Here is an 18,204-nt window from a genome sequence, read left to right on the forward strand (position 1 = left end):
CAGAAAGAGCTTGTACTGGCTGATGTGCCACTTGCAGGTTGCATAGCCAAATTGTTGGTTGAATAATTCACTAACTACTTGTTACATCTATAATAATATATTATGAGAGTCAGTGATTCACAGGTAATTCTTGTCAATGTTACAAACTGGAAATCTCTTGTTTTATGGTATTCATAGTAGCTTGTATACTGTTGAAATATAAAATGATAGCATTGTTTCTACAAAAACAGCTAACAGTACTGAGTTAACTACAGTCACCTTTGGGACAGAAAATTTCTGGTCTTTATGTACAGGTGGTATATGTTTTAGACAGGTGACCACTTACTGACAACTACAATCTTGGGACCTTGTCATCCTTGCTACCATATGGCTGTGACTTTTACACATGAGGTTGAGCATTTTGGTCAGGCCATCTAGATTTGGTTACCATAAATTGACCAAAACTAAAGCAAGATCTGCCTGACCACTATATTTGGCCTACATCAAATTTTCATGTAGGAGCTGTGGCCGCTAATACAGTGGCCGCCATTATACACTATCCACATGTTCACATTATAGCAGCCACTTCATGTCCATACTGACAAACCAATCTGAAATATCACATTCACTATACAACATATTCAACAAGTTAAAGTACCGGACATGTTGGATTACATGGAAATGTACAGTCAATCACTTTAGTATTGTACTTTTCGGTGTTGCCAGTTATCCAGGCATACAAGGTTTCTCCAATAGTTTGATTGGAAACTCTAAACTCTATCCAAGTTATTGTGGAGAGTGACTGACAATGAACCAAACAAGAATCAAGGAACACTCCATTAGTAGATGACTGGATGGCCGGACTAACTGCTTTGAGAAATTCCTATAGCACAATGCATAGCAATGGGTAATGACAACATTGTTGTTGTATCATTTAAAGATGGATGGTATTGAAGAACGATACAGTATTAAGAAATACTTTGGTATCACTAAATACCTTAATGCTTACTAAAGGATACAAAGTAAGGTTGGGAGTACCCTAGTAGTAAACAAACTTCTACATGTGCTTGTCTGCAGAAAGTGTCTGCATGGGGCTTGGCTACATTAAATTCATTATGTTAGAAAACCATTTTGGCATCTGAAAAATATGTAAATACTCTCAACTCCATGATAGCCCAACCAGCAGTTTCAAGATCTAAGTTTGCAGAGCTCAGTATGTACCTGTCCATAGTCTTTAAGAAGTTTCAATTGTGCATCAGAACAAAGTGGTGGTAGACAATTCAACTGTAATGTGTTTTCCAGTTGCCATGTGTCATACGGTGAATTGTAGGTGAATATTGGAGTATTGATGTATGAGTAGGTGTACTAGAGGACACATTCATTGTATAACTAATGGTACCAGTGTACTCACTGGTACAAAGAGACATTTCCATTGTTCATCAGTAGACATAGCAGCCAGGCAGGCTTTATTGACACCACCATTGGAAACATTTTGCATCTTATAAACTGTAATAACTGATGTCCACAACTAAACTTGTAGGACAAGAACATACTGTATTGGATTATTTCTCTTTGTACATACTGTCCGTTAATGTTAGGAGCATCCAGAAAGAACCTACAACAAATATGAAGTGAACTTCTACACTAACATGTTTACCCAGCATCAGCAAACGCATGTAGAGGAACATTTCTGGGTATCATGTTACGAACATGATCGGCATGTAGGTAGGTAGCATGTCCTCCAGCTACATGAGGTAATAATGTCATGTGTTATGTGATATGATGTACCTGAGCAGCCGGTGAGGATCACATGATCTGCAGACTTGACTCCCAGTTCAAGGAGGGCCCCAATGACCACATCAAGTATCCTGATCCCTCTGAAGTATATTGTGTCTGACCCTACTCTTACAGGGTTGACCCTAGTTTGATGGCAAAGTGTACTGCAGATTCGTTTACAATGTGCACAATATTTACTACACTAATTAATTGTGGCAGAATAGTTTATAAACAGTTTTGGTCCAACTCCAATCCATATAATACAAGCATAGATGATACAAGCACACCAATCCATTAATGACTCAGTTTTAGCCGGTACTCACACATTTCCAGCAAAGAATGCTCCATCACAGTAGGGGATGAACACCTTCGTCCATCCACAGAAGTGAGGATTCACCAAGCAGTTGTCAGAGAGAAACCCTTCTTGGAAGCTGGTTTTCCTCCAGTTCTTGGAGGAGCCAAGGTCAGTGTGACTTCTATTGACACAGTCTAGTTCATTAGCACAATATCCACCTCCCTCCATGTGTATGATCCATTTACTAGGCTCACTAGATCCTGCAGCACACATCATCATTAATTACTACCCACTATAAGAGGCCTATACTCTATTGACAATACAGGAATCCCAGGCCAGGTGGTAGCTATCTTGATCCGCACAAATGCCTAGATTCAGAATTCCTTCTGCATTCGATCTATGTTTAAACAGTACTTTTCCCCAGTGCCACAAGAGTTGATCATTGTACTATCTCACTATGGCATGCGGCAGATGGCTAAAGTTTCAGTGTAGCTATACACTTTGCAGGGAGTGACTGACTCAGAATCTTGGCCGATACCAATGGCAGGTACACACTCACCTTTCTTGTAGTAATACCCGGGAGCTGAGCCATCCAGGCACACTGCACCCTATTGATGTGGGTAAAAGTGATCAGTGACTATGTCTCCTTTCATTTCACCTGTTCTGTAGCATCTCTGAGAAGTGTTAAAGACAGAATAGTTGCTAGTCCACCTTTGGCGGCTAGTGCAAGAAAAATCACAACGAATCCTAGGGAACTCATTTGATTTGACACGTTACTTGTTAAAGATGAAGGGTGGGGCTGGTAAAAACCGGATATCCTCGTTAAAGACCGCTGATTTGTGATGCCATGTGATGCCAAATAGGAATTTCTGTCGAATAATCTACCTTACGAAGCCCCGAGCGCCAGCTCAAAGGTGCAGAACCGTCGTGGAGCATGTATGATCAATAAAATGTTCAGCAGTCAAGCGTTCAGTTCTAACATATTATTACAGACATGCCAACTCTCACTCATTAGGCGTGAGTCTCACTCTTTGGCTAGTGCTCTCACGCGTAACCCTCTGTTTCTCACTCTATCAGCTTATTTGTCACGCCTTATCTGCTCCATCATTAGCCCTGTGCTTATTTTTGTACTTTGAGCATGCAGCGACCTTTTTTTTTTTTTGGTCTTCACTACCAAAAAATCCTGGAGCTGCACTGGAGTCTGGTCCACATTGCTGGTAGTATTTGAGGTCTCACTCCTAAAATTGTTCAGAGGTTGGCATCTCTGAACATATTCCAAATAAGAAATCATAATTTTGGGGTAAAGTGCTGGAAGGAATATAAATTACTTTATTTGCAGAATTTTGTAGGAACTGAATATTCCCACTCTGTTGAATTTTGTAAGAAAGATTCCTACACATGGCACAAAGTGCAAGACATCTTCTTGCAGTGTAGGAATAATTCCTACAAGTGTAGGAATTGTTCTTACAAATGTAGGAATAATTCCTACACTTGTAGGAATTATTCCTACACAATATGTCATGTGTGTAGGACTCTTTCTTACAAAATTCAACAATGTGGGAATATTCAGTTCCTACAAAATTTCTTAATGCTGCCCTACACGTGTAGGAACCATGCTTCTTACACAAGGGTAAAATTTGGTACATCACAGAAAATTTGCTAGGAAAAACTTGCCACAACTTAAAGTTTTGGCTTCTTATTTAGTTTGGAACATGTTTTAATCTGTGCGTGATGGATGATACTGTAGCTATAGCTTCAGACCCCCTGCTTGCATTGCTATGCATAGCTATGTCCCTCGTCCTAAATTTGGTTGTTTTCACCATTCCATCACTTCAACATGTTTAATGGTTAGAAGGTATATATAATTTGAACTAACTAACTTGCTTGCTGTTGCTTTTTTCAGTGCTGCCGTGCGGGCATGTTTGTTGTTGGCCTGCCAGTTGTTTCTTGATGCCTCTTCTTTCTGCTGCTTCTTGCTGCCGCTTAATTCTTGCTGCTGCTTTCAAATCCCTAGCTTAGTAGACTATAAATTTCAAGGCAAGATTTTGATTCCCTGCTATGCACTCCTAACCATAGCATATATAATTACTAGGATCCGGTGAGCCCAACAGATTATTCTAGTGAGACTTGAAAGACTGTATAGGTGACCGAATTTTGGAAAATCACCCATATGGACGTGCATGAAATAATTAGAATTTTTGTGTTTAGTGGGTTGCTAATATGAGCAGGACACAGTTTTGAAAATATTTCAAGAATTTTAATTTAAGGTATTGAGAATGGCTTAAACCCATCAACAAGTAGATTAGCACTATAAAGTTTGTGATTTAGCATTAAATATTTTAGGTGTCAAATGTGCCCCTATGGGTGATTTTCCAAAATTCGGTCACATATAATTACTTTATTAAGCTCCTGGTCCAGGCTATGGCATTGGTGGTACAAACACTAGCTGACCACACTATATCTATGAATGTGTAGAGGTTCAGTGGTTACATAATCATTCATAGTATAATATCGTTGAGTTTACTCAGTTGTGTAGTCATGCAGCAAATTGTATAGTTTATAATTTAGGGTAGTGATGCACCAATTAAATATTTTGCCAATTATGTATTAATCAATACTTGCTGGATAACTTGAACGCTTCAGTTTCTGCATATATTCACACATTTCTATGTTTTATTTCAATAATAATAATCCAGATTCTATGAGGATAAACGTGCCAGAGTCATTAAACAATGTCTGCATCTGATGGCTAAAAAGTACTGCACCTAATATTGATGCAGAGCACAATGCAGCTACACAATACAACTGATGCCGGCACAGTCAATGTTTTAAAAATGCATATATAGTCTGTACAATATCCTATACCTGCTGTATTCGTTAGTATACACAGCCCATGCCATGCAAGCACCACCTGTTAAACTGCAAGAAATTAATAGTATTTACAATATTTGTATTAAAAATATTTGTGCAAAACTTTACTACACTGGATGTATGTCAGTAACTGAATAAAATAATGATTGCTGTAGCCGATCTACATTCACCTCATTGTCCCTTAGCCATATATAATTGGATAATAATTGTTGTATGCTATCCTGTAAGTCTGTCAGTTTGCAATTCAGCAAAACTGGAATCACAACTGGGTCAAAGATGTTTTGTTGAGACAGAGCTTGTACGAATTTGTTAGAAAACTGATTTGATGACCAATCAAGTTGTTGACTACCTTTAGTAATGACTACTATTATTTTGCAACCTGTCTTGATCAATCGTGAAATCTCCATGATCCAAGGACGTCCAGCTATATTGTATTCCACTGTGACATTGAGATTATCAAGCATTGGCATAAGAGTATCATTGATCCAATCTTCAGACTGTTTTGTACCATCACTTAGCATGTGAACCTTCACTATATAACAGAGAATACAGTACAACCAGATATGTATAAATGTTACATCATATTTCGTTATTTACTTAGCTAGATACACTAATGTATCAGTATAATTAAGGCTGTGCAATACTACTAGTATACTACTAGTATAAATGATACTTTACAGAGAAGTAATGATGAACTGTAGATTTTATTTGGAAGATTACTGCATGCATGATATTACGATTCACACAGCAGTTATTAAATTTATTATGGAGCCATGGTCTGCACCATTATACAGGTAGCAATTTTCATATATAATATATGACTGTACATGGGAAGATCAAAGTAAAAATACAGACCATAAAGAATAGTTATGCGTGACTGCAGTTCTTTATCAGGCCGCACGTGAGTCAACCTAGACAATACACAACATTGAGTGTCACAGTGATAACAAAACACTAAACCACTTATTGATTTCAAGACTATACTCAGTGAAATTCAAATAGTTTTGCCGGTACATGTTCAAATTTATAGATGGCTTTCTATTCCAGTTAAAGCATCACATTGCTTGTCTATACAAGAATATAGAATTCACAGAGTGGTCCAAAGATGAAATACATATGGCACTTGGTTCAAGTGCATGCATGTTATATCTGTCTCTGATCCACTCTTTTGCATGCCATACTTTGTGCATAGCACTCTTTGCAATGCAAACAAAGCCTTCAAAGTGAGGTCTTTCCACTGGGACACTTGTGTGCTACTCAGGTATTTTGAGTCAGTGCAGGCAAATTCTACTGGGGCAGGGCTGGGAGGTTGTACCATGTCTCACAAGTGAAGTGAAGTCCCACCTGGACCTTCATCAATTATATGAGATTTGGGAAGTGGGCATTTCCTTCCCTGGTTACACCAGGTTTCCATTGATGTTATAACTGGATGGGTATAGCTTCACCAGCTGACACCAAGTCACCAGATCTCCATTTAAAAGCTGGGTAGATTAGAGCTATGTAAGTCAAGTTTCTTGCTCAAAGAAACAGCAACAGCAGCTGGTAAGATGAACCCAGAACTTTTCAATTACCAGGCCCTCACACACACGCACGAACGCACGCACGCACACACACACAAAGTAAAGCCTTCGGCTGGTGGTGGTGTGGTAACACCTACCCAATGATCCAGCACTGGGACACCTGTGCACTACTAAGGTGCTATGAGTCAAATCCTCCTGGGTAACTTGCAAGATGCTGTACCATATCTTACAGGTGAGGGTGTAGGCACCTGAGGTCCCACCTACCAATTACACAACTATGAACAGTTGGCATTTGCTTCCCAGGTTCTCATTGATGTTACAGCTGGGTGGACTGCTTCCCCAGGTCCCCATTACACAGCTGGGTAGACTGGAGCAATGTGAGTAAAGTTTCTTGCTGAAAGAAACACCAACACCAATATAGCATAACCGGGCATCGAACCTGGAACCTTTCAATTGCCAGGCTGATGCTCTAACCACTTGGCTATGCTGCGCACACGCACACACACACATACACACTACACACACTCATTTCCTCCACAATGCCTTGACAGTGATGGTTTAAGCAACCTAAAATGCAGCTTTGGTGGACTGAAAAAGTCTAATCAATGTATCCACATAATTATCATGAAAGTATATGAGTATAGTCTGGCTATAGCAATGTTGTAGTGGCATAACATGCATGAGCAGAGCAGTATAGTAATTGTGATACAATATTGTTTGTTATTCCATGAATGATCATGGGGCAGCAACCAATTTCTAAAGTACCCACCAACCTCAGAATCACGATTTACCCCTAGAGCTGTGCCAATTAAATTGACTATGCAATTTACTGATTGTTGAGGCTGGCTTTTGGTGCAAGATTGGAAATGCAAACCTTGCTGTTAAGTAGTCACTATTGTACAGAAGCTATCTAAAATGATGGAAATTTCGAATACAACTTCTTGCTTATGGAATTCTTAATATAAGACTATTGATTTTCATCAGTGACTGCAAGGCAAAGCTTAGTACACTTATATAGCCTTACAAGCTACAATATTGAATACTTCAAAATGACAATATTTTATGCACAACTGTTAATGTTATGTGAGTTTTCTACTTATTCAGTCACATGTAAACAATATGTGAATCAGAGTAATTATGGCAACCAAGGGATTGTAGTTATTATGTAGGTCAGGGTTGAAATGTGTTATTGGGGACTTTTTGTAGCACACACCCACGCACATACAGAGCTTAGGAGTAAGGCATTGCTGATGCTTAGTCTCATGTGCCAGACTCTTTAATGTATATTTCTTTTGATAGCCTGCTGCCTGTGCATGAGGCGCAAAGCCATTACTGCAAACAATGAACAAGCAAGGCAAGTGCAGTTTATCAAGCAACAATTCAAATGCTGGTTTTTGGGTTGACACATACTATACCATAGGTAGGAAATGTTTCATGATATAAATATTACAAAAAATTTTGTTGATACAGACTGCCCATAATAATGCTCTACTTAAAAAAATTTTAACGCAACAATTTTCTTGAGTTTTATCATCATAGTTATGCTATTGAGTCTCTCTCTATTCATGTTTTGTATAATTATAGGTACTACTCACTATGGTGATTCAGCCCATTGGCTTTCAAGTGCATGCTCCAGCAATGGGTGTTCTGATGAAGGTGGGACATTGTGAAGAACAGCGCAAAAGGATTACCTGAGCTGATCCAAGTAATAAAAGGCAAAACTTGGAGCATTGAGCACTGGAAGCCTACAGTATGCTAGCTATTGAGGGCCAGCAAATTCTCATTGTGGTCTTGTGATACTACGCTTTACTATAGATACATGAGAATTGTTGTGGGAGTAAATCCAATTAGCTCTAAGAACACCCACAGCAGTTATTGTAAGAGTAACAAAATTTTGTGGTAAAAATATTAAATTATGTTTGTGGTCTTAGACCAGTTACAAATAACATTTACCATAAAAATTCCCTACTTACAGTTACAGCAGTATATTATATACTACAGCAGTATATTATATACTACAGCAGTATATTATATACTACAGCAGTATATTATATACTACAGCAGTATATTATATACTACACCCTTATTCTTATCCTTCTGTAGAAGCACATCATAAAAATTATATGGATTGTCACTGGAATATCTGAAATTTTACTAGTTTAAAGCATAATGCACATAAATATCATGCACCATCTATAGGATATAATGCTAACCAGATCTATTGGTGTTGGTAGACCAGTTGTAACTGCTGAAAATAGGACTTTGTTGTTGGCTGTTGACAGAAGCAGAATTGACACTAGTTCCCACAGGGAGACGGCAGTCAGTAGCACCATATTTAGGAAAATGATTGCTGTTTTCTGTAACTGGATATTGCTCCTCTGATTTGTGTGCTACAGATTTGCAAAATTTGTTGATGATATTAACTATTACCATGCACAAAGTAAAGTACAAGTGAACAATACAATACAGACCACCTATCCACAGTAGCCGGTGTACTAAGAATTTGCAACACTAAACAAAACTGACATACTTTGATCGAGTTCCCGATAGCTTTGTTTGCGGTACTTCTGACAAATCAAGTAAGATGTTCCACTTATGATGACCACACTGAATAGTACAGCAACAACAACTATCAGTAGGAATATTGTAACATGTTCAGATATCCAATCATCAACTGAAACACTAATAAGATTACCATATCGATATTTACATGGGTAATAGTCTATGTTAAACACTCTGCATTGGTAAAACCCAACATCACTCATAGTAACTCTTCTTAAATATAATCGACAAGTAGAGTCTGTATATTTTAGTCTCCAGTTAGGCATCTTCACTTTACAGTTTTGAGCTCCAACATCAGAGCAGTAGCAACAGTGTTCATCATTAACATCTAATCCAGCTAGATCACTCATGTTATTAGAGTAACATATGTAGAAATCACCAATGTAGGTATCTGGTGAACAAGTCTTAACAACAGCATCAGTATCTCCTTTATGTAGTTTGTGTGGAGTAATTGAATTACTGAATGGTACAGGACCAACTCCTCTATTTGCTATATATATTGGAATGATGTATCATTCAGTAACAATTCAAGAACGTCACTTACATGACTTGGGTGAGAGGTTTGTGCAGATCTTAATATTTCCCAGCTTATTTTGAGCTTCAAGTAACACTCCAGTAGGTTTCTGTAGATGTGACCACAATTGGATGTCCAAAATGGCTGCCTGCATGTTGTGTACAACATGTGATATTAACATGTGTACAACATATTGTGTATAACATATATAAGAGTCTATAATAAATGCAGGCAGATTATTTATTTTGTTTGTTTATTAGCTGATTACTATAGCAGGAGCTCATAAGTGCCACAAGGCACAATCAGCTTATAAGCTCCTGTTACTAGCACATGACTCAGAATGTAATTGCTATAGTTACCAACTGCTGAATAACTGCATTCAGCATACACCAATGGTATACGTATACTAAATGTCATTGATGTGGTAAGAAAAACGGTAGTACGTACATAGCAGGTGGCGATGAGAATGTGGCCTAATAGAAAATTTTAATGTATTATCAAGAGATAACTAAACTAGCATGAGGTGAAGTACAGTGTATCCTATATCTTGAGATTATATCCTATTGGTGCTTTGTAAAGGATTAGCAACACCTCTTATGATGGTACAACTTACACTTTTATTGTTCATAACAGTAATGGTAGCTTGATGATCATCAATATACCAGGTGATGTTTGGTGTGGGGTAACCACCCACTAAAGCTGGTATTACTAGTTGACAACTTCCATTCTCCACACACACATACTGGCCCCTGACATAATCGTGATACTGACAATTACCATCATGTCTGGGTGGTAAATTGTCAAGGGGAAATGGTAATGCTGTGTGGAATAAGGACAATTGATTGTTATACTACAGACACCAACACATGTCATACAATCAGCTACTGATATACCATCTATACTACTCAATGCACACACATTACAAATAGTTGCAATAGTTACATGCTTATAATTAGAGATTACAGACATGTGCTTGTAATATATTGTGCTCCCTCACATAATTGTACCTGTACATGATCTTTGATTGACAACGTAATGACAGACACATTAGTGTTCTGTAGCCATTCTCCACTGAAGATGTTACTACAGATTGTAAGTGATTTGTGACCCAGTCTGGGAAAACCGGGCTTATCGCCTATTTAAAAGCATCGAGAAACACCGGTTTTAAGTATTTAGTGTGTTGTAGCTTGCCAATGGTTGAAGCTATGTGTACCAAATTTTCACATGTTTTACACCAATTCCTTACCTTCCAGAGCATCCACTGTGCAAGTAGCCAAGAACTAAGTTTCCCGCTATTTTAGATAGTTTTTAAACTGAGGTTGACTGTATCAGGTGAGCTGCAAAATGGGTGGGAGGCGGGCAAGATTGTGTTCAAAAATTGAAAAGGAAGGCGTAGGGATGAATTAGGCCTAGTTTTGGGCCATTGAAGTCTCAAAATTGGCTAAAATGAAAGGAAATTAACAGCAGAGGTACTTATTCAACACCACAGAACTGTACAGCCACATACAGCCATCCCCAGGCTGACCAGAGCTCCATTAAGGCCCACACTGCACGTACAGATTGTCACTGGGCTTGGGAAAAGTAGCCAGCAAAACCAGACCACTCAAGTCCAGCTGATTTTGATTGTGAAATTAGATAGTTTATTCATGTAGCTTTGTGTCCTGGGTGAAAAATCGAATCTGCTGTCATGGGCGATAAGACCGGTTTTCTCAGACTTGGTCACATTTGAAATCTGTTGTGCTGAAAACTCCTGCATGATAAGTTAAACCCATGAAACTCTACTCTCCTAGGAGGTGTAGTGCTGGCTGTCTGGTAAGAATTAAGTGATGATATACAATGGGCTGATGACTCAGCTCTACCACCTGGTAGACAATAGTGACATGCACCATTTCATAGATACAAGCAGTTACGGTCACAGTTACATGTGGTCAATAGTGTTACGTACAGATGGTACCATTCAAACTCTTCAGCTAACATGGTTATATTATTCTTTAAACAGATGTTTGTGTCATTGTAATGACGATCCTAGTGGAGGGCATTTAGGTTTGAAAAGATTATCCATAATTACACTTATTGGGTATCATTGTCATGGCACAATGTTGAACAGTATTGTAGAGAATGTATCAAGACCAAGTCATCTGCTCCTGTTCTAGCACCCACAACTAATATCCCAACAAAAAGCCATGACAAATGGTTGCAGTCGATGTTCTTGAGATATCAAACAATGACCACTACTCCTTTTTTAAAAAGACTATTGCACAAAGTGTGTGAAAGTGGTTCCAATGCCAGATCAAACTGCTGCTTGAATTGTTTCAGCTGTCACTAAGGTATTCTGCTCCCCAGGCATGCAGAAGCGCTTTGCTCTGTGATTTTGAAAGTTTCCTAGAGAAACTCTCTGAAGGCCTACAAGTCACATACCATGCACCCACCAGTGGATGGGATGGTTGAACAATTTTACCAGCCATTGTTACAAATGTTATACTTGTATGTTCAAGTGAAGCGAGAATGGGAGACATGACTTCCACTAGTGCTATACAGCAGCCTACATGCTCTTTAGGATGATCTCCTTTTCAACTGATGTATGGAAGAACTCCCAAACCATTTTTTGATACTGATTTGTATTCATCCATCTTCAGACAAAACTTGCTGAAATACATGATTTATAAGTAGGATTGGCCAGCAGACAAAGACTAACAAGCACTCATTAACACGATTCTTTACAGTTGGAGATCATGTGCTGCTATCAGTTTCCACAGCAAGAGTGCTGAGGTGATAAAAACAGCAATGAAAGGACCACTTCTTATGCTAATGGCACTACATCCAAAGTTGTCCATGTGAATAGACTATGCCACAGACTTCAACCAAACCTTATAGTGATACTACTGTGCTGTCAGTCTAGAAAATGGAACCCTCCTGAAGTAGATCACATGAACCAGGCTCTAGAAGACGTCCTGTGAGGACCAGACACTCGTCATCACCATGGGAGTGGACAGCAAAGAAATTCAATGCAAGTGATACCACTACAAGTAATCAACCAATTAACAATATCTATAGCTGCCTATTTAGCTATTCTCATGATGTTTTATATTCAGTTGACAGAAAGGAAAGGATGAAATACGTTGCTACTTCACACATATACATGCTAAAGTAGCAGGCTATGTGTACGGTCTGTGACCCAAACATCATAATATATATGAATGCAGAAACAATTAGCTAGCCTTGCACTAGAATTACAGTTAGGCTAGTTTACTACAAATGTGTTTTGTGCAGTACACACTTGCAGGTACATGTTGGTCAAGTGTTGGCTCAGTGTATGCATGCTATGAATCAGGAAATATTTGCTGTATTTATTTTTTTTCGCTATTAGTTGATAAATGACAATTCACTAATTGCTGGTGCCACCCATGAGAGAATTTTAGTTGGGACAGTTAATTCTATTGTACTTCAGCACAGTGATCATCTAATCATGAGGAGTGTGGCTAGCAATAGATATAGCAGGTGGCTTGAATATCCATGACACTGAATCCAACTGTTCTTTGACATCATTTACATTCTGATGACTACATTGTGTTTTAAATTGAAATTTTGCCATTTTACAAAGTGCCAAAAAATATGTTGTGCTGAATTTTTAAAAGGTTATTATTTTCATTGAATTATCCCAATTATATTGTAACATTTCATTTTAAAACTGATTAAATGACTTGTCAATATCATCTGATTTGTGTGCATTGCTGTCATAATATTGCTGAAGAGTATAACAATCTTAGACTTTGCCATGCAGGCAGAAGGAAAATTCCATTATTCCATAGTGTTAACTACCACTCCCAATGTACACAATTACACATGTCTATTACATAGCTACAAGGTGGGAAATTCATGTTAACATGGATAAAGTTGCAAGTAAGGGAGTCAGAAACATGTTACTAAAAGCATAGATACAGTATACTTTCCAAAGGGATTGGAAACTGAAGTCACGTACTAAAACATTTGTGTTTTGGTTTACGTCATCATGCGGTTGCTAAGGATGAGATGGTGAGCAGGTGTGTCCATAGTTTATCTGTTTATGGCTAATTTCACTTCAGGATGAAGTCTTCCAGGACAGTATCAAAAGTTTGAAGAGTTTGCAAGAGCCGTGTTTTGGCGAATTTGTGGTAGTGACACATTGCAATGGACGCTGGTGATTTATCCAAATTTATCGATTTATCCAAATTTATCAAAGTCTGTTTAGTGACTGATTTTCAGCTACCTGTAGCATTGTAGTCGTAGAAACAGAACTTATATCAATGCACACGTTGCACTATGCATTTGAAATTTTCAAAGTGTATGGTTTCTTCATTTTTACGTCAGTTCTTTTGAAAGTACACTAAGTGTTTAAACGTATAATTGGTAGCACATATTGATGAGCTCTTGCTTGTCAGCCACCAGTTCACTATCATTTACTGTTCTTTGATGGATGTCTAATTGAGTGGCTTGGATGATTTCTTCAAAATTTTGTAGATAAGACTGTCTTTCATCCCCATACCATACAGCTTTGGTTTCAGAGTAATCCAACACACTCTTTGCACCCGCCCAGTTAATGATATGGTAAATTAATATCTAGCATTGGTCATGAGTCTACTAAATGTTCACAAGTGAAAAATGATAAGTAGTAAAGTTATACATTATGACAATTGACTCGTGATAGAATAAATCCAAGTTGCCTATTACACCACACACCACACACTTGATATAGATATCTAAACAAGACTAAACTGCTTCCCAACATAAAAAAAATTTCTGAAAAGTTCACAAGAAATGAGAGGGTGTGGCAATAACATAATTCGCTTACCTCTTGATATACTAGTTGCTTGTTTATTACAAACAACAGCCTCTTGTGGTCACACATGCATTCCTGTTATTGTGTACAGGCTAGGTTAACCAATTCGTCAAGTTAAAAGCCCACATATTGCTAATAGTTGCCATTAGAAATAATCTCACTCTTGTAACTACACACAGTATCTATGGCGACTAAGTATAGTGCAAGCGAAACACGGATGTTCTTTCTAGCTCGTTACGTCACATTGAGAATTTGTACAGACTACAGAGACATCACGTGAGTTACTTCTGTTTCCAATCCCTTTGGTATACTGTATCTATGCTAACAGGCATCATATATTAGTAGAGCACACACACAACACATTATAGTCTCACTTGTTAACTCAACTTGTCCACACAGTACTCTACTACCACTAGTGTCATAGCTCTCACACTGATACTTGCCGCCATCATGAGGGTCAAATTGGGGATACTTTATAGTGGCAGAACTGATGTTTAGCAGGACATTGTTCCTCCACCATTGGTAGGTGGCGGCATTATCAGCAGGTGGAGTATCATTGTAGAATGAACAATGAAGCTCTACAATGTCTCTAGCTACACCCTCGCATTGCCTGGATGAGTCACTGCTGACTGAACTGCTGACGTGGTACCGTGAATCATCTAGCGGCGGTCAATTAAAATAACAACATAATTAATTTGTACTCGCCTCCCCCAGCCCCCCTCAACACATAAGGCTAGCTCCCCGCCCCAATTCTAATAGGTCAGCGGTTCAATACTGTCATTTAGTGATCGATGATGCGTGTGACTTCTACTTAGAAATAAATCACCACTACATCAATATGGGGGTGGGGCTGCAACAAACGACCAGTAATCCCTACCATCTATGCCTCTACTCACCACAAAATGACTGCAGATAGCACACATCACAACACGAAATCACGATACATTCCCCAATGATCGCTGCGAAAAGCTTCAGGTTCCCAGAACTGTACATATGTTTTGCCATCACACTTCAGTTCTGAGTTTGTACGCGCATCTTAAACCTAACACTACGCTAAGCTCTGCGCTAATAACAAATTAAAGTAGTAGTGGCGTTTATAGTGTTGTTAATTTCAGTTCACAAATTAATCTGACCATCACGTTCATGCAACTCCACAAATGATAGTAGTTTCATAAAATTAAAACAATTTTGTTTGCTGCTTTTGTGGTGTTCTAATTAGTGCATACCAAATTTATCAACTGTCAAGACTGTTGCTCAGCTTTGTGTAACATGGTAGGACCTATAAAGCAGTCTTAGCATGTGCTGTAAGGTTCACTTACTGCAATATCCCAGCAGTATTGTTGCATGCTATCTGAACTGAAGTTAACTTGGAACTTGAGCCTCGTACTTCATTATACCCATAGCAACTGCAGAAATGTGATTACAACTGTAGTAGCCATCAGTTGTCAAACTGTAATGCAATCAAAAGCCGGGTATAAATGCAGACATGCCAAACTAATCAGGTCGATAGCTAATACAGGGTTAATCCTAATAAGGAATCGCTTAACACTTAGGGAATACATGTTTATGACTAGCACCACACACGAACTACTGCATGCTTGCCACTTTGCTGCTCATTCTTGCTCCTTTACAAACTGTGGCAATAACAATTAAACTTCAAAGAAATTTTAACTGTTTTGTGTACAAAAACTCTTGCCGTTGGTTCATGGGGGTGGTTAGTGGCTGCCACTTAACTGAAAAATTCATTCTTCAGTAGCCAGATATGAACTAGTAACATTTACACCACATTTACACCAAATTATAGAAGTGACGGATAAAAATAGCACACATACACACACCTAATTAATATGCGAGGGCGGTCACTACACAAATGGTTTTCCAAGAATTACCAATCAACTGTTTGATCAGTGGTTAGACAAAGCTTGCTGCAGGCGATCATCAAAGTGGTTGTCTGAATGCTGAATGGAGACATATGTCACTATACTTCTATACACAATGTTTTCTTGTAATTGATCTTCAGACACTCCACACAATATTGGAATGACTTTAGCATGTTCACTGCTAATAATCTGTAGTACTTCATTGAGGAAATTGTCTTCAGTGAAGGCATCTCTTGCCAATACTACAATGATCTTACTAGCTGCGTCACACAGCCTCAACTTTTCTACAATCTTTGGCCTGCCTGGAATAGCAGATAAATCATAGGTGGTACAGTGTAGCCTCCACTTGTATAGTTTACACATTAAGGTATGCTCCACCCACTGCTCACACTGCGGTGAGTACACCACATAGACAAACTCATCATCACTAATTCCATCATCATCTACTGACAGTCTCACAATCAGATCCTCTCGACTACCTACAAGAGATAATTATTGCTATTATGATAGACTGCAGATGCTGACATACCTGATAAGTCAACAGAAGTTGTTTGTATGTAGTGTTGGTAATGGAGGTGACAGCAGAGAAATAAGACTAATGTGACAATGATAATGATGAAGAGAAGAACTCCTAGTCCTAGTCCAGTAAAGATCAACTTCCACCAGGATAGCTTGTTACTGGCCTTGCAGGAGCAGCCATAAGAGTTATAATTTGCTTGTCTATACACTATCCCATGATGATCAACTTCATGAGTTATACAGGACTGTACTTCATAACCTAACAATAGTTATAACCTAACATATGCAGGTATAGTTACAGTAACAACGTACAGTAGATATGGTTTGGTCCAGTTTGTCCTCTCCAACCTTTCTCCAACAGCTATACAGGAAGTCACGTAATGTCAAGTACTTGAGTAACCAATTAACAGCCAAACCAATAATGATAGTGAAAGCCTCAAAATGACAACTATCTCCACACCATGCTGCACTCAAAAATGTGGAATATCAAATTACTAAAAACAACAATCACCTAATTATGCTGGAACTTCTATAGGACAGCTGAGCAGTTAGCAATGTATATTTCTCCAGTTAACAAAATAGATGTTCATCGTAGGGAAGCCATTGGAGTGGAAACACAGATACACCAACTGACATATTGGTAATGGCTATTCTAGCTATAATCTAAGACACGGCTATACACTCTAGACGGGAATTAGTGGAGGGTTTCTCAGACTATCATCTTCAGCTAATCAAAAGTTCACTTCGTTACTGCAAACTGTTGCATGTAGCTATACGGCAGTCATTGTGCAGACAATAAAATATTATAAAACATTTATCATGTAGTTGATAACAAAAACAACTTACTCTCCTAACAGGAAAACTGTCAGCGTTAGCCTTCTGGGCACCTTTGGGCCGAGTGATGTTTGGAACAGATCTTCCTGTAACTGTTGATATCCCATGTTTTAGGCTTTGACATACAACAACGAGCTGGGGTTGTGCGTCTTCATCGATCAACGATGGTGATCCTACAAGAATATTACAGAAGGGGCTAATCTTAATGCCACATGAGCTGGTTTTATCTCTAGTGATGTGAATGATGGTACGTAGATTTCTGGCTATAGCTATCTTAGCCTAAACTGCTCCTTTGCCAATAGTGCAATTTGACCATAACCAGCCATGAGTACAACCATGGCTACACTCTCTACTTCATTACAACTACGGATCACTGATGATAAATTAAAATTGGTCCCCGATTGCACGACCCCTATTTAATACAAGTACTGAATAATTTAGTGCGTACCGTTCGAATTGACTTGATAGCAGGTGAGCTGACCAGATGTTATACTGAAGAGGAAGCAACAAACCAACGCTCGACCTGCCATCAGTAGCGATCCACGCCGCACAGCCAGTCCTAATTCGTAGAAGCATCGCCTTTACCCAGAATAAGACCTCTTTTATAGAAAAGGTCGAAGTCGCGTGACTAATACAAG

At 38.6% G+C, this 18,204-nt stretch overlaps 3 protein-coding genes across 3 annotated transcripts; all 3 read right to left on the reverse strand.

Moving 5' to 3' along the window:
* Positions 1-349: 349 nt before the first annotated feature.
* LOC136242203 (uncharacterized) lies at positions 350-2,867 on the reverse strand. Its single transcript, XM_066033630.1, has 9 exons — positions 2,709-2,867; positions 2,610-2,658; positions 2,079-2,310; positions 1,768-1,898; positions 1,637-1,724; positions 1,533-1,594; positions 1,391-1,485; positions 1,201-1,344; positions 350-862 (listed from the first exon to the last, which is right to left on the reverse strand). The coding sequence occupies exons 1-9, from the start codon at positions 2,808-2,810 to the stop codon at positions 629-631; spliced, it is 1,137 nt and encodes a 378-aa protein (XP_065889702.1). The 5' UTR covers positions 2,811-2,867; the 3' UTR covers positions 350-628.
* A 2,073-nt stretch (positions 2,868-4,940) lies between these two features.
* LOC136242202 (uncharacterized) lies at positions 4,941-15,387 on the reverse strand. The gene is made up of 7 exons (XM_066033629.1): positions 15,230-15,387; positions 14,708-14,992; positions 10,131-10,336; positions 9,548-9,665; positions 8,972-9,493; positions 8,655-8,831; positions 4,941-5,453 (listed from the first exon to the last, which is right to left on the reverse strand). Exons 1-7 carry the CDS (start codon positions 15,336-15,338, stop codon positions 5,029-5,031), a joined length of 1,842 nt encoding a protein of 613 aa, XP_065889701.1. The 5' UTR covers positions 15,339-15,387; the 3' UTR covers positions 4,941-5,028.
* Positions 15,388-16,078: 691 nt separating this feature from the next.
* On the reverse strand, positions 16,079-18,192 carry LOC136242331 (uncharacterized). Its single transcript, XM_066033740.1, has 5 exons — positions 18,015-18,192; positions 17,579-17,739; positions 17,045-17,093; positions 16,743-16,991; positions 16,079-16,692 (listed from the first exon to the last, which is right to left on the reverse strand). Exons 1-5 carry the CDS (start codon positions 18,094-18,096, stop codon positions 16,238-16,240), a joined length of 996 nt encoding a protein of 331 aa, XP_065889812.1. The 5' UTR covers positions 18,097-18,192; the 3' UTR covers positions 16,079-16,237.
* Between the last annotated feature and the right edge of the window lie 12 nt (positions 18,193-18,204).

This window comes from Dysidea avara, chromosome 13 (genome assembly GCF_963678975.1).
Source record: "Dysidea avara chromosome 13, odDysAvar1.4, whole genome shotgun sequence".
Lineage (NCBI taxonomy): Eukaryota > Metazoa > Porifera > Demospongiae > Dictyoceratida > Dysideidae > Dysidea > Dysidea avara.